A 17371-nucleotide genomic window follows, 5' to 3' on the forward strand; every position below is an offset into this window, starting at 1 on the left:
TCCAAATCTTTTCTAGCTGTTCAGTCAAAATGCAGATCTCTGACTTCTGTCTGGCTTACACACTGCCAGAAGGTGAGATACTAAACCCTCCTAGGTCAGGAAAGTGTCTCTCAGATTTTCATTCCTATGGGTCTGTGTTGATGCACTGGAGTTCACATTTTCCAGCTCAGACATGTAGATGAAAGAAAAAGTTATGCCTCAAGCACGGTTGTCTCCACACCTTAGCAGCAGTCCTTAAACGTGCCATGATTCCATCTCCTCAACAGCAAATGCACAGATGAAAGTGTGGAGGGGTGAAAATGTGGAGGGAAATAGCAGTCAAGCACAATCCCATCCCATACTGAATATTGTTTCATCAATCAGACAGAAATAACTTGACTGCTACACAGGAGCATTTAACATTTTCATAACACCACGCTCACTCCAGGCAACCTGGCCTGCCTTGCATTTTTGTTTTTAGCAGCCTGCTGTTCATACAGAAAGGTATTTCTGTAGCTAAGCAAGTCATTTTGTGCGTTGTTCTCCATTTGACGTTACTTCTGCAAGACGTACAACAGCAGGTCTCTAATCTGCACACTTGGACTTTTGTGTTCATGTGCACAAGCCTTAAACACCTCTGAAAATGTGAAAATTTGGAGCTTTGCATGTAATGGCAGATGAATCTGAGCACTTCAAAAGTAGATTGACAGGAAGTAAGCAAAAATTCTCATGTTTACCCAAGGTCCTGTTTGAGACACACCACCCCAGACACTTCTGAAGGGACTTAACACCAGACGTCCCATGGCCCATCATCTGTTCTCTGAACAAAAAGATTCCTGTGTTGGAAAGAAGTGTTACTTGAAATGTGAAAAGAAGATAAATGTTTGAGGAGGAGGGTGACTCAGATGCTGGTGACAGGCCTTAATTCACCTTCTGGCTATTAACTGAAAATCTTTCCCTAGTACAGTGTATACTCATGTTTAAATACAAATCGCTGATCACTATAGCAACCCCTTTATCATATGAAGCACATTCTAGCTTTAAGATAAAAAAGCACTGTTGAACAGAAACCCACACACCCACTCAGAAAAAGGTAAGGTGAGCAATCCATGGTTTTATCTTGTTTTATCAAGATGGTTTTTGTTTTAAAAGTAGGTAAAAGATTGTGTGTGAATTGGTCTCCACATGTTGCGATTGTTTACTTTGAATTTTTATTCTGAATGTATTAGTACCCAAACTGAACAGAAGGAACAGATGCTTCTCTTGGGAGATTTTAGAAGGGTATAAAGAATCAATATGTATTTAATCAGACTGCTTTTCCCCATTATCATTGCTTTAGCTGTAGGAAAAGTATTGAATTATGGGCTAGCATCTAGAAACGGAATTTCCGTTCTACAAGAAATTCTCACATGGTGATTTCCGCTTCAAATTGAATATAATGCCTTTTTTAAAAATTTCTAGCAGAACAAAATATCTGAAAAGTTAGCAGATTCAGCTGAATTGTTCAATTTTAATAGTGTAAAAAAATCCACCTTGAAAAACAATTCCAGGTTATGTTCAAAGTAACAGGTTAAATAGGTCACATTGTTTTGTTACTGCCTCAATATTGACATGAATGAAATGTAAAAATCCCTTTGTTTAGTTTTTCTCTATGTAGAATGTTTGCCAAATTAACCGTCTCCTGCAAAACACTTAAATATTGATGAAACTTTTTATTGGAAATGTTTCAACAAGTGCTGTTGCTTACCAGAGCATAGGGGACTATTACACAAAATCAGGCAATTAACTATCACTGGCCTTTCCAGAAACACTGGGATCCATATTTCACACAGCAACTGTCTATACGTGCAGGCACAAGTGAGGAGAACAATTCCTTTTTAAATGGAGTTGAAATTGTGGAGGCAGCTGAGCTCGTAGTGGAGGTTTTACTTCTTCCTTCTCTTTGCAGGAGCACAATGAAGTGGACAGTGTGCCAGCTCATCATGGTGCCCACGAGCCCATCTGCAAATGTGGTGACCTGGATGTCATCTTCACCTACAAACCCTTGAGTCAAAAGCTAATAGCCACTGTCCTGGAGGCCAGGGACATCCCAGACAAGGACCGCAGTGGTGTGAACACCTGGCAGGTGCACGCTGTCCTGATGCCAGGCAAGAAACAGAGGGGTAAGACCAGTGTGCAGAGAGGGCCCATCCCCACCTTCCAGGACAAAATCACCTTCAGCAAGCTGGAGCCCCGGGAGCTGAGCAGCCACGCCGTCCGTTTCCGCCTCTACGCCGTGCACAGGATGGTTGGGGAGAAGATGATGGGGGAGCAGCTCTTCTACCTGAGTGGCCTCAGCCAGGAAGAGGAGGTGAAGGTGACACTGCTCTTGGAGCCAAGGAGTAACCTGAGTGTAAGTTTGATGGAGCCCATAAAATTGTTTGGTTTTTTTTGTTGAATATGGTGTTCCTGAAGTCCTTCGTTCAGGACTGTCAGTGTGCGACTGGAGGATCTGTCATGTTGTCACTTAAAAAGTGATCAGTAAGAGGAAGGACAAAGCATTTCTTCCCTGTGCAAAGCTGTGTTTTATTAACAGCTCAGCTAGTAAGCTTACACAAAATCATAAGTTCCTAACCACGTCTGCACATGCTGTGCCATTCAGATACAGTAGGTTGGGCTGGGAACCACCAAGGCGTAATTAGTCTCAATTTCAATAAGGACAGTGGTTCTTGTGCATGGCTGTTGTTGGTACTGCCACTGCAAAATCTACCTCATTTGGCCAGATACCAGCTTGTGGATCTCCACTGTGCAGTTTCCATCTTGCCAGAAGTGCTTAGTAATGTTCCTCAACATGGCAGATGGAAGTGGAGAGGTGGGTCATGTGAAGAGGAGCTGGCTGTGCTGCTTCTTAATTTTCCATGCACATCACAGTTGTACCGAGCCCTGGCTATGCCAATCAATTTGCGTAGATGAACTCTGTCATGACTCATTGTCTACAAAAAGCTCAGAGAGAGGTTGTGCATGTGAATGAATAAAACATCCTACTCCAGGTGAAGTGGAGAATAGTGAAAGTATTGTGGTAGCAAGGAAAAAAAGTAAGAAAATGCACAGCACATGGCCAAAACCTGCCAAATTGAAAGGTGTGTTCCATCCAAAAGCCATTAGCAAGGAGATGTACAGAGTATTAGTGTAGTAGGATGTTTGCTTATCTCAGAGGCTTTGATTTACACTCATGATAACACTTTACTCAGAGTTCCTCTTCTTTAAAGAGAAAGTTCAGAGATGTGTTTTTTGTAAAAGTGACGCTCTGATCCTTCTGGTGCCCCAGCATAATTAATTCTCAGTTATTGTAATTTCTCTAAGAGAGATCTGATTAAACAAGGCCACAAGATACAAATTAAGGGGGGGGGGGGGAGGAGTGGTGAATGTCCTGATGATTCTCTCAGTGCTCTTTCCCTGCAGAGTGCAGACTCTCAGCTGAGTCTGTCAGCAATCTCTCACAGTGATAGCGCTTCCTCAACACAGTCCCTGTCGCATGGAGGGGTGCCAGAGCTGCTCGTGGGGCTGTCATACAATGCCACTACAGGGAGGCTGTCAGTGGAGATGATCAAAGGCAGTCATTTCCGAAACCTTGCAATTAATAGGCCACCTGGTAAGTACTTTTACTGCTATTAAATAGAGCCGTTGAGACAAAATTTGCTTTGTATAAATTTTCTTCCTCAAGGTACTCAACTGCAACGTTTCTGAGCTGTGTTTCCTTGCAGAGTACCTGATTGAAAATTAAGTATTATGTCAGATCCACGTGCTGATAAATATCACAGGGCAATTGGAGGGAATCATATGAAGGCTCAGCTGATGGGGCAGTAACAAATGTTTGCTTTATTGCTCATAGCTTTACAATATCTGATTATGACAGAAGTGCTGTTGTACCCAAAGCACAGCTTAATTCTCAGCAGACCCATAAAAAAAAGCAAGAAGCACTTTCCAAGTGTTTAAATGTTACCATGTGACCCACGGAGGCCCTGCCTGGTGCTATTAAGTGTTTCCCAGGGCTACACTTGGCTTAGTCCCTTTCCTGTGCTCTTGGATGACCTGCTGCCCTGGTCCCTTTGGGGACCCTCCTGCTGAGAATTCTCCACTGCTGCACAGGGAAATCTTCTGCAGAAAGAAGATTTGAAAGCTGTTCCAACAGATGAGTTCCCTTCCTCCAGTCCTAAAGGAAAAAAATGGGAATTGCCTTAAAGTACTTTCAGTTGGTGCCTGAACTGCAGTAAGTCCTTGAGAAGGATGGTGCTGGTAATGTCCATGGAGATGGAGTCTCTGCCACAGTCACTGTTTGCTGCTGGGTTGCCTCATTCAGGGGTGGAACAGCAGTGCTTCATTCATGTCCTGCTGTCCCTGTGCCTCTTGTCCGAAACCAGCAGCTAACGGCAATGTGAAACAACACCTTTTTGTTTGTTAGTGTGTTTGCTTTCTGTGACATGCGCCTGCTTGTCAAAATAGGTCAACTTTTGACAGTTCCTTGCCTCCTCTGGATTTGATGGAGTATCTTGAGCTGCAAAACACTGAAATTGCTTTTGCAAGACACTCTACTCTTTGGTTCCGATCTAGAAAATATTTATTAAATATTTCAGTACATGGTAGTGAAAACTCACAGGTTTTCTACTAAATTATACTTAAGTAGATTACAGGAATAATCTGTGCCATCAGTCAGTCCCTTGAAAATTAAGGGAAAGTCTGGGCAACAGTAAAACACCTGACCCCACCCTGTGCAGACCTCACTGTCTTTTATTAGCTGTGACAACCTAGCCCTCCAAATGGGCTACCGAAAGGCATGTTCTTCTTCGGATGTACGTCTTTTAATAAAAGGTTTTAAGTTGGGATCTTCTTTAGTCATTTGAAACAAAGGTAAACTAAGGCAACCATGCCCCACCAGGAAAGCTCTCCTGTTTACATATGCTGCAGAGTAGATACACTGTAAAGTTTTACTCTCAGAAATTACATTAAAGTAGTCCCAATATAGGTGCAAATTAATTTTCAGGCATTTGTAATGCCCACTTCTTTTCCCTGTAAACGAAATTTCATCCTTTCTGTATCCAGATGATACAGACCAATGTCAGACCAATGTCTCTCAGTGCTAGACCAACTTTCAGGTGAAACACAGAAATCCATAAATTTTTATAGGCAAACTCTGGACCTATCAAAATCTGCTTTTTTTATTCCAAGTCACATTGCTGCTTCTGCCTTCTGAATTGTTCTTCTGTGCCTGCAAAGCCCCCAGTAGTGTGGTGAGAAAAAGAAAACGCAGTGAAGCAGAAACTGAAAGGAATTAAAAAGGAGGAAGGAAACCAGCCCTTGTCTCGGTGCTGGAGCGGCATTTCACTGATAACCCCTCGGGTGCTGCAGAGCAGTGCTGTGAGGGCTGCTCTGAAACACGCTGCTGGCTGAATGAGATGCTCAATAAGTCCTTCACAAGGTGAAAGCTGAAACTGCTGAGACTCTTTCTGGAGGGTGAGCAAAGAGCCCTTGTGTTTTCTTAAATAGGTCCTATTTGAAGTTCTGTTGTTCGAGGCTCAGAGGGAGTGATTTCTTTAAAAAGTGTCACTGAAATTTTGGATATAATAGAGCTGTGGAACACTTAAATACCTGGCCTATACCGCTATTCAGGGCAGCCATTTATAGTAAGAGAGAGAGAAGCCAAGGGGCAGAATCTCTCTCCATTCCCAGCCCTGGCTACACAGACCCTTACAGGACCTATATGTGGTCCTGTCAGCTTTTAGCAATGGCAAAGGAGTTTTGCACAACAGCAAAGTCTCCAGCTGTGCTTTTTGCCCACCTTGACCCTCTTCTCTGCCACCTGTTGACCCACACCGTGTGTGCTGCCTTCTTGGCATCTTTGCATGGGATCTCACTGTGAGCAGAAGGAACTGGGCTGGGGCATTGGCGATTTTAGGTGTTAAAGACTGCAGAGGCTGAAACAGATGGCTTTCTAGAGAAGAAAAGGGAGATAGTGCATGTCACAGTGTTTCCTGGGCATATTTTCTCCTTCACTTAAACCTTTAAACTGAGTCAGGTAAATGTCAAAGTCATGGGTGCTTACGTGGATAATAAATGGGTTAGAAGACTGCTGGGCAGCTTACAGAAACTTAAATTGTGCAGGCAAATGTCTTCTCTTCAGGTCACATATATGGAATTCAAGAATAGTTTGGTCAAGGATAAATGTCCAGGTATTATTCTGGGATACATGCTGAGTTATAGGCCTAAACTTATAACCCCTGATCACACAAATAGATCCATTATCACTCAGAGCACTTAAGAGCACTCAAGAGTATGGCTTCAGCATCAGGCTGTAAATTATCTGGGTGTGCCAAAAAGCCTCGTGCAGAAAAGCATCTACAGTTTTGTCAGATGTGGACACTGTTGGTATTTTAGTGGTAATGGCCTGTATGCTGTGCCCCTCGTTCTCCTTGTGTCTTGAAAAATATCGTTAACCTCTGCTAGCATTTTGTAGGAGTTCATATTTTGGTCTGTGGTCTTGTATCTTCTCAGAACAAAATGCAGTGTGTTGGTTTAAAGGGTGTTTATTATTTAAAAAAGAAAGTAACAAGAGAAGCCTACACCACTGGCAGAAATGTATTTAAAAATTTATAACCAGTTACATACTATGTGCATGGAAGTAATACCTTGGGATCAGAGTGATGGACCAGGAATCATCTGAGTTAGTCAGTGCATAGACACAAAGCACAGAAATGTGTCTGCCCATGTGATGCTAAACCTTCATCAGCAGCTCTGCTGGGTGCAGCTCTGTCTCCTCTAATCCAGCCTCCCTTCTGTTCCCTTCTGCATTTCTTTTGGGGTTTATGTCTGTGTGTAATGCAATGTGAGAAGAACTATTGTGAAGTTATTCCCTTGCCTAAGAAAAGTCCTCCAAGCTTTTCAGCAGCTGCAGAATTAATCACACATAATAATTGCATCCGTGCATGATCATTATTATACCAGCAGCATATTAACCCCATTAAACAAATACAATAGCACTGATGCTGGAAAAGACAGGAGGAGAGAGAACAAGCTATCAGGATTTCTATGGGGAACAGGAGAAATTCTTGAAGTAAAGACTTGTCTGAAAACAAACATCTACCTGAGCCACAGGTAACAACGCCAACAAGTACAGAAAATGCTCCCATATGAAAATTAGGATCTTTAAATTTGGATCCCATTTGCTCTGGGGTCAGAGTGCTTGAAAGCCATTACTGGATTTTATTTTATTTTATTTTATTTGCTTATTTCCGAGGGAAGAAAAGTTATTATCCGTGTTACATTGCTGGAGAACAAAGGCACAGATTAATTCCTTTAATTACTTCAAAGCAGGCCAGGAAGCTGAATAAAAGAAACTAACCTTTTTCACCTGGATATCTTGCTCTGAACAGGGAACTTGCTTGAGCTCTTAAAGCTTTGTGATTCATGTTCTCATGTCATCAGTAATAGAAGAGGGATCTGTGCCAGGGTAAGCTGGGATGGATTCAGTCCTCCAGACATTGGATAACAGAGCAGTAAATGTGCTGGGAAGCTTCTTGCTGCTGAGTGCTTGCCAGTCAATGACAGTAAGATTGTAGAAAACCACCTCTTCTTTTGCTCCTTCTTGCTGTCCATCCATGAATATAGCTGGAATAAGCTCATAGTAAGAACAGCTGAGGAAGATTTGTTCTGGGTGGAAAAGATGAGGCCAGATGCAAGGAGCCTCAGAAGGATGTCTCAGTAATGAGCAGCTGGGCAGTGAGGTGGAAGAGGAAGTGTGGATGGGTGTAAGGTATTGCATGGGGACGCAGGTGGAATTCAAACAAGATCTGGATGGACTCAGAGCCACTTAGGAGTGAAATATTAGGCTTATGGTAAATAGCTGCAGGAAAATGTCAACTCAAGGGTCACCATAGTAGTGAAAAAAAGCCCCAAATTTAAGGTGGACAAAACAGAAAATTGGTATTTGATTGTAAATACACATTCAGTGGTGCAATGAGCACCGTGCACAATTTTGTCTTTCTCTGTTCAAACAGAATATGGCAGAACTGAAAAGATGTGGTGAGGAGGGTGTGAGACAATCGGGGAATGGGAACAGCTCCCATCGAGCTGTAGCTGAATAGACTGTGCCTCCTACCATGCTACAACAAAGGGAGATGGGGGAGGATTCACAGAGGTCTCTAAGTGCCATTGAGAAAGTGAATTGACAATAGTAATCTGCTGTCTTCTTCTGATACAAAACCAAAGGATAGTTAAAGGAAGCGAGGAGGGAGCAGGTTCTGAAGAGGAGACAGCTCTTCACCTACGCTGTCACATCCCTCACTACAGGATGTCATGGATGCTGGGAGCCTGCTTCAGTTCTGTGCAGCACAGGAGAAATCCACAGAGAAAGTTCCACAGAGGATTGTTAAACACAAAGCCTCTAGATGAGGAAGTTCTTGAGTCACAAATCGCTGGAGATTTGAGTGTACTTGTGAGAGAACCAGCCTACCCCATGATTTTGTGGATTTCCTGCTGTGTGTGGCACTGGGCACTGTTGGGTGGATGGGCTGGCTGGGTACAGCTCTTCCCACCACATGTGGGACCTGGGACTGAGTAGGCTTTGGGCAACAAGTGTCACAGTCGAAACAAGTGAAAAATGGACTTTCAAGGAGCAACAGTGAGATTGACTGAGATGGAGGATATTCCATAATAATTAGACATCCAGGGATAGTGCATGGTTACCCAGTAATGTTTTCAATAGCTTGAGGTTTCTAAAAGGTCTGTAAAAGACATAGTCCATGATACAGGTGCTGGGTATAGAAATGAAGATCTTTTTGAATCAAAGGACTGCATCTGAAGTGGACGGATGGTGTTAACAAGAAAATTCTTCGCCTCCCAAAACAAGTAGAAGAAAAAAAAGGCATTTCTACCAGAGTGGAACAATTCTAAGTCCAAATTTCAGCTGGAGCTGAATGTTCAGTCAGAATCTGCAGGAGCGCTAGCGAGCAGCAGAGTTTGCAGGAGGTCTGATCACAGGCTGTGCAATCAAGCCGTGCCCGTGGGCACTGCGGCTGGAGGTGACAAAAGCCGGGCTTAAGCATCCTTACATCCTGCTGCTCCCGTTGCTTCCTGATCTGCTCGGCTGGGCATCTCTGCTTTCTCTGTAAAGTTCCAGGCCCATCTCTGAGGCAGCAGCAAAGCACTAATGTGGAAAAGAGCAGAAATGCCCTGATTAGAGGAGAGTGACGCTGTGCATCTGGAGAGGTGTCTGTGCTCTGTTTTAGCTGTGTCAGCCCGGGCTGAAGCTGCACCTCCTCAGGGCTGGGGAGTGAAGGCAGGTGGTGAACAGGCTCTGCAGCCTGACATGTGTCCCAGGAGAGGGCTGGTGCTGTGAAATGGAGTGGACATGGAGTGTTGAGGCAGCAGAGGAGAATCACTGAGGAACTGAGCTCCAAGGTTCTCTGAAACCAGCTTTTCTTCCTGAGAGACCTGCGCAGTTGCCTCCAGGGAGCCCTCATCTGCTGCCCCTCTTGCATGTCACTGATGCCAGTAATTCCCTCAACAGTGCTTCCAGGGAGCAGTGCATTCTTTTCTGCTGCATTTTAAATTAAAGGAACTGCTGGCCTCTTCTCTGATTACTCACATTGTGAAGGTTGCCAGAGAAGGTTGCCTTTGTGAGAGAGCTGCCACCCCGTGAGAGGGAGCCTGAGAAGAGGCTTGGTGGAACAGGGGAAGGAGAGTTGACTTCTCAGCACTGTAGCAGGAAGCTCCCAGCTCTGGTGTGATTTATAGAATAGGCCAGAAACTGCCTTAATCCAGACTTTCATGATGTGCAGTTGGATCAAAAGCTTGGGTCCAATTCTCCTCCCTGCTACTTTCCTGATCCAACTGCAGCGAGTCCAGTTCAGAGTGTGGATGTTCAGTGTTCTGCCCCACTGCTGGTTGAAAGGGGAGGCAAACCCAGGACTAATGGTCTTCTAGCCCCTAATCTGGAATCTCACATTGAGCTGCCTGTACCCAGCAGCACAGAGCCGAGCTCTGGGGCGGCTTTGCCACGCGGTGCTGCCGTTCATTGTGTAGGCTGGGAGCGTGGGCTTGCCAGCTGGGGGAAATTAAACTCCAGGCCCAAGGCTTTCTTCTACTGCTGCTGTTATTAGTCTGGATTGCAGCATGCTGACACGGTTATCCTGCTTTTGGAAATGAGCTAGCTTGCCTGGAGCGCGGGTGGGAAAGTCCGCACGGCGCTGTGCAGTGCCCTGCGGTCCACGGACATGAGGGGTCAGGAGTCTTTGGTTGTTTACTTCCTTTCTAAATATAAATTCAAGCAGGGGGTTAGACTCTTTTGTATTTGCAGTGCTCTTGCACACGGGTCAGCTTTAATAATAATGGTGGTGCTTAGTGCAATTGAAAGCAGAAGGCACGCTATGGTCCCTGCTCCAAAAACAGGAATGCATAAATTACAGTTGATTATTCCCCTGAGTTGTCATTATCAGTTAGTTCCCTCTGAAGAATCATGACAGAAATGGGTCATTAGAAGAATCCTGGAAAAACTGATTGCCTTTGCAGATGAGCCCTTGAGAGGTGTTTGATAGTTGATGGAGACAGAGCAGTCTGCATAAGGAGAGGTTTGGCCAACCCTCTGGAGTAAGAAGATGTAGCACTAGCCCAAACTGTGTCAGCATTCCTTGATTTAGTGCTTTTCACTCTGGTATTCAATGCTGAGATGCTGATATTTTATGTACACATGAACATTGTCCAGTCCACTCACACCAGAGAGGCAAAGGTGAGTTCAGAGTAAAAATGCTCTGCAGCGAGAACTTCTGTTCCAAAACCTGTATGGAAAGGAGAGCCTGGTAGATGTGGTTCTAAAATTGGTCTTGGCAAAATTAGAGTTTGTTCTTGAATCTTCACAGACTTTGTGTAACCGTGGGCAAGCTGCAGTCTCAGACACTCCCAGATATTAAGAGGTCATACTGTTCCTCATATCAGTGAGATGGGTGCCTAAACAGAAGGTGAGCACTTAGGCATTTTAAAGAATGTCAGCCCTAATCTCTTTTCCTTTTGTGCTTGATGGAGGTGGCACAAAAGTAAACACTCTGAAGAGCACTGAGTGCTGAGACACCACGGTAATGAGGCCATTACTGAACTTGAGCATGTAATTAGATGGAAAATGTTTGCCTTCATAATGAATAGATGCTCTTACACATACATTCCTCAGTAAATCGTCAAGTTCATCCTTGCTGTAGCTCCACTAATTTCACTGTGTAACTAGGAATGGATTTTCCCTGGCAAAGCCAACAGGAGGGGAAAGCTTTCTATCCCAGAGGACCAGACTGGACCACAAGAAAAGCTGTGTTTTCTGATGAGCTACCTAAAAAGATGCTGCAAAGAGCACAGTGCAGGAAGGGAAAACTACAATCTTAAAATTTAGTTAGTGAAGCAGAATAACAGCGCAGCCTCGTACGTACCATCTCTGCAAAGCAAATTTCAGATGCTAAATATATGATCCACACCTACTCTTTTATTTCTGTTCAGGCAAGCTTGATTCTTTTGGCTGGTAAAATACACCCAGTGGAATAAACTTGAGGAGAATTAGCAGCCTGATTTAGTTGTCACTTTGCACTGGTTTTGTGCCTGTGTTTCCTTGGGGGTAAATAGGGCTCCTGGTATTGCCTCTGCCTTGAGAGCAGTCTCCTTCCAGCCTGATCCAGAAGATAAATGCAGAATCCCCACCCATCTTGGTATGGAACAGGGTCTTGGTGCAGAACTACATAAAAATCTGAGGTATATTAAAGAAAAATCCAACTTTTCTGACTTTAGCTCATTGGTGGTGTACTGCTCACTTTTCCTCAAAGCCAGCTGTGTTATCCCTCACTTTTGAAGGTTGAGGCCTCAGTCAGGGATGTGACATCCCAGAGTTTATGGCTTAAGACACTCATCCATTCATTGCCTGCAAAATTAACTGGGACATGCTGAAACAGTATCCTATGGGTTGTTTTAGCTGTGGCACTTGCTTTAGTGTTAACACCTAAAACATCTGTAATGGTATCACTCTCTGCTAGATCACTGCTGAGTTATGGCATCTACTTTTTTGATTATGGATTGGTTGACTCCTTTGGATACTGTTCAGATGAATGTGCCTGCAGTTAGATGTGATGAATCCCACCTGAGCTGGAGAAAGTCAGAAGGAAGGATGACAGCAAAGTATACTAAGGTTAAAATCTAGACCTCAGTCCTCTTCCTGTCTTCTTAGAAAAAGAGATGTGGGCATACATGGGGGACCTTTTCCTAAAATAGCATAAGGAGGTAATGTTGGGTTGGTTGGGAAAAGAAAGAAAAATTTTGAAGTTCAAACAGATAATTGTACTTATTACCTGTTTGTTTGTATTTAAAAATCAGCCCAGTGGAATTCTTCCAATATTTTGAAATCCCCTTCTCAGAAAACAAAGCAAAAAAGGATGAATACATTTTTCAAAATCCATAAACCCCCTACTTATCTTTATTTCCAGGGAGTTCCCTGCAGTCTAGACCAGCAGCCGGGACTTATGCATGAGGAATGCTTCAGTGCACATTGTGGTTTGTCAGCGCCAAGCACAGTGACATCCCTACAAATACTGTAGGAGTTGTGTCTGGTTTCACATTGAATCAAGCCGGAACAGAAGGTCCTCTCTTGGGCTTTGTGTTCCTGATGGGTCTGAAGTTGTTACAGATTTCAATCCCTCAACACTGAACATTAAGGTGGAAATTAGTCCACCTCTCAATAAAGTGGATTTTTTTTCCTTCCCAGATATAATCAGGAAATTGAATCAAATCTTTGCCTTTCTGTGTGACAAGTAGGTCTTTGCTGGCAAGATCCTCTTCATCACCAGTGTTATGTTGGGAGCCAAGCTGCCACCCTCAGCTAATGGCTGGGCTGAACTTTCCCCGCAGTAACTTGATAGCTGTACAGCTGTGCAGGCTCACAATTTGCTCCTTGATTGTCAGCCTCCTGACAGCTTTTTCAGTGGAACAGTTTGAGAGGAGCGGGGAGCCCTGCTTTGGAGACATGGAAGTGTTTTCACACCTGAAGTGTAATTTCACACCTTGTGTTGCTCAGTAGATAAGTGCGTAAAATAGCACATCAAACGGGAACAGAAGAGGATAGAAATGCTGCAGACAAGAGGTGGAGGCTTGTTATTTATTTCCTATCTTCAGCACATTCTGAAATAATACTCACTTGCAGGGACCCAGGCACAGATTACGAAGGGGTTAGCAGAGGACTTGTCTAGCCAGGCAATCTGTCACTGTCACGTGCAGAGCAAGGTGAAAACTTGCCTGAGCTGGGTCTGTGGAGCACTGGGAGCTCTGACACCACAGTATTAGCAACGATGTAACAGAGGAGCACTGAGTAATACAGGAGGCAGCAGGAATTTAAAGAGTAGATTTACAGGAGCACTGAATGGGGCCACCCCCTTTCCTTGTATTTGCTAAGCATGTGTTCTCCTTGTATGGACTCCTTGTACAGACTTAGATTGTAAATAAAATTGACCTTGAGTCCAGCAAAAAAGTAATATGAGAATTTGGAAAAAATGTGAAACTACCATGGGAGGTCAAACAATTGCATTGTTTATGCAGTTTTTTCCCCCTCCTTTTCAAGATCCCTATTTTTTCAGTATCTCTAACAAGAGATCATAGAGAGTGGTGGAGAGGCAAGGGCAGTCAAGGGAAGCCTGAGTAACACAGCCCAAATGAAGTTTGATTGTGAGGAAGGGAAGGTGGAGATACCATTTGAAGTGAAGAATCCATAGTGGTGCTCACAGTTTTGGTCAGTCTGAGACTGAGACTGCTGAGACTGGATACCTGATAACCTTGTTCTTTCCCAGAGAGTGGGGCTGAAATGTGCATCGGTTTTCTTTTCTCCCCAGCTGAATATGAGAAAATCCAAGAGATGCTTTCATCTACTTCTCACTCTGTAGATTTTACCAAGGAGGGTTGTTCACTGCAGCCTAAACTGCTCTACTTGGATGGTCTTTGGGGGTGTTTTTTGACTTCCTGAGACTTTCATTTAGCCTCTCACCTGCACCAAACATGTCATTTCCTCTTTTTTCTTTTTTCTTTTTTTGCCTTAGATACCTACGGAAAGCTCTGCCTGCGCAACTCCGTGGGTCAGGAGATGTCCCGCTGCAAGACCTCTGTCCGCAGGGGACAGCCCAACCCCGTCTACAAGGAGACTTTCATCTTCCAGGTCGCCCTCTTCCAGCTCTCTGACGTCACCCTGCTCATCTCCATCTACAACAGGCGCAGCATGAAGCGCAAGGAGATGGTGGGCTGGATCTCCCTGGGCCAGAGCAGCAGCGGGGAGGAGGAGCAGAGCCACTGGCAGGAGATGAAGGAGTCGCAGGGGACACAGGTCTGCAGGTGGCACACGCTGCTGGAGTCCTAGTGGTGGTCTGGGCAGCCTGCAGGTCCTGGCACAAAGGGCTGTCTCCCCATCTTCTCTGCCAGCAGGAAACAACTCTGGCGGGGCATGCAGCTTTACCTTGCCTGCTCAGTGTCAGCAGCCATGGGTATCAAAGGTGGCAAGTTTAGTTCTTGCCTTTCCAGCTTGCCCTGCATTTTCTACGTTCAGATAATTCTAATGCTAGTGAGATGCAGTGGGAATACCTGCAAAATCCTTTCCTTGGTCATTGTCTTGCTCATTTTTTTGTAGGCTTAAGCACCACAGACTGATTCTGATGTGATACTGTTTTCTTCTGGGGTAAACTCTCTCTTCCCTCTCTCCCCTTATTTATATTAATGAACTTTGCAAATATTCTTGCCACGCAGATAGCTCACAGAAAAGCTAACCTGCATGCAGATCACATCCTCTCCCTTTTATTATCGTGTTTCTAAGTCCTAGAAACAAGCATTTGATACCACTGTAGACTGGATGATATATTTTTCAGGCAGCATGAGAAAGCACTCTTGAATTCTCTGTCAACTTTTAAGTGCCTAGACATTACTACTGTTCTCTTGTACTAACAGTTGATATAAGGACTAAATACTATTGGTATTTTTAATTAGGCACCCTGTGCACTTGTTAGCCTGCATTGACATAAGTTTGCACAAGATTTATATTGCATTACACGATGCATGTTTGGATGTTTACTTGAAGTTTTGGCTTATGTCACCACAAATACCAAAAAAATACCAGAACAAACTGCACAGCCACCTTTGTGCCTGAATCACTCCTTTCTGCACCCTTTTGCCCACATGGTAATGTGATTTTTAGAAGTGAGGTTCATTCAGAAAAGCATTTCTGTGAGCATTGCAGGAGAGGGTTTCAGATTCGTGGCTTTTCTGTGATTCAGTTTGCTGAGGGCTCTTCTTCAAATCTCCTGTGCTATCCTATAATACCTCCTTGGGATATGGAAGGGGACTGGTTCTGGCATGCTGAGCAGTAAAGGATGCCAGACCATGTCCCCTAACCTTGGGAAGGAGCTCTCTTGCAGGCCAGGAATAGGATCCAGAGGGACTGCTGGCTCTGCTGGACTAGCATGGGGGAAAAGAATTGTGCTTCCTGCCTCCAACTGAAAGCAATGCAAGGAGCAGCCTTGCTGGATGAGGTGATGACACTGTCACGTGGTTACTTTTCAGACTGCATTGTCCTTTTCCATTTTAATCTCTTTTCCTGTCTCTGTGAGCTGAAGTCATGGAGATGATGGATAGAGGATGTGTCTCAGTCTGCTGCTTGGCTAAGTGGTTGTTGTTGCAGTGCTGTGTGTGACACAAAGGAGGATGTTCATCCTCAGTGGAATGTAGGCAGTGAGGTGCTGAGATCTCAAATGCTATCAGCTGCCCAATCTCCCATTCCCCACTCTCTCTAGGAGAGGACTGTCTTTTCTCCATTCCTGCTGATGACAGCAAGACACAGGAAATATTCTGCTGAAGAGGTTTGTCTGTACTGAATCACTTCATGGTTTGTTTTTGCCATTTACAGAGACCTGGCACCAAATTCTGCCTCCTCTTGCACCACAGCCACTTCCTTCGCTTCAACGGTGCTGTGCAAATCTAACTAATGCAAACTCTGGCACTGGCTGTTCGACCAAAATTGGTCCTTGGTGCTGGCTGTTGTCACATCCAGGCTAGACAGGCCCTGAGGGCACTGCTGTGACACTCACAGGTTATCACTGGGTGTCACACAGAGGCTCTGTCTGTCCTCAGGAGGCAGACAGAATAATCTGCACAGAGAAGCACTCCTGGAACAGGTGATACAAGTTATTCTGCAGACCACGCTCTTGTATCCTCTTATCACCTGTCTGAGCATCATTTTTCCAGAGAGACTGGTGGTTATCCTATGCAGGAGGATTCTCCTCCACTGTCTAGATAAGCTGGCACGTCTGCTTTGCACTACTGGGGCTTTGTAACACAAAACAGGGTGTAACCCAAATGCAGCTCACCCAACAAATCCGTTCTTGACTGCACTGCTAAAGCTGCTGCACTACTGATGCAAGAGAAAGTGAACATCTGAGTGGTAGCCAGCAGCATAGAATTTTATTTATCATACACTTTTCTCTTGGGGAAAAATAAAAAAAAATAGAGGAAACAACCCAATTCAAAAGGTGCATTTGCCGATTCCAGTTGTTTTCAAATCTCTCGCTCTCTCTCTCTCTGTCTTTTTTTTTTTTTTTTTTTTTTTTTTTTTTTTTTTTTTTTTTTTTTTTTTGTCTTGAACTGCATAAAATGTATATGCAAGTGTTTATAATTAATTTTATTACCTGGAATATGTGTGTATAATAAACTTACTGAGATTCTCTTCAGAACTTCTTGAACCTGCACAGTCTTGCCTACACTTCATGATTAGCTAAAGAAAATGTGTAGGGTCATAATACATTTCAGCAGTGAACTGGAGATAACCCAGATTTATAACAGCATGATTAAAAAAAAACCCTAATGAAAAAGATAATTGTAAAAAACAATGAAGTACACTGGGTTTGGACTTCCATGCTGTTTTCACATTAAGATCTTTTCTGAAGATATGGCATTAAGGGAATTGAATTTTAATATATAATTTCATTGTAGAGTTTTTGGAGTCAGAGGAAAGCAAGTGAAAATGGCTTACTTGGAGTAAGTTAATACCTAAGGATGTGTCAAAACTTTGCTGTCCAAGGGAAGCAGGTTATTCTGTCCTTGTTGCCACATTTTACCCTTATATTTTATCAGAAAATTTTGGAGAGAGGGGGTAAGGGCTGGGGTAGGGGGACCGTTGAGTTTTTTGAGTTACTGCTAAAAGGCTTGCCACATCCATGCCTTGAGAAGTGCATTTGTGGCATTCTGGATATTATTTTCCTACTAAAACAATGGAGAAATTCAGGAATCTTGGGATGAACAAGGTGCTGGAGGTACTCGTGCTGGCTAGCTATATTTTAGGATTTTTATTGCTTTTGTGGTTTATTTT

The 17371-nt window shown here is 43.9% G+C and overlaps 1 protein-coding gene across 1 annotated transcript in view; it reads left to right on the top strand.

Moving 5' to 3' along the window:
• The window catches only part of SYT16 (synaptotagmin 16), a 37051-nt gene extending 22493 nt beyond the window's left edge, over nucleotides 1-14558 (top strand). The window contains exons 3-5 of the mRNA XM_066322290.1: nucleotides 1928-2371; nucleotides 3421-3610; nucleotides 14064-14558. Of these exons, the coding sequence (XP_066178387.1) occupies nucleotides 1928-2371; nucleotides 3421-3610; nucleotides 14064-14377 (948 nt within the window). The 3' untranslated portion in view covers nucleotides 14378-14558. The remainder of the gene's footprint in view (nucleotides 1-1927; nucleotides 2372-3420; nucleotides 3611-14063) is intronic.
• The last annotated feature ends 2813 nt before the right edge of the window (nucleotides 14559-17371 follow it).

The sequence above is a fragment of the Sylvia atricapilla genome, chromosome 6 (assembly GCF_009819655.1).
Source record: "Sylvia atricapilla isolate bSylAtr1 chromosome 6, bSylAtr1.pri, whole genome shotgun sequence".
Taxonomy (NCBI): Eukaryota; Metazoa; Chordata; class Aves; order Passeriformes; family Sylviidae; genus Sylvia; species Sylvia atricapilla.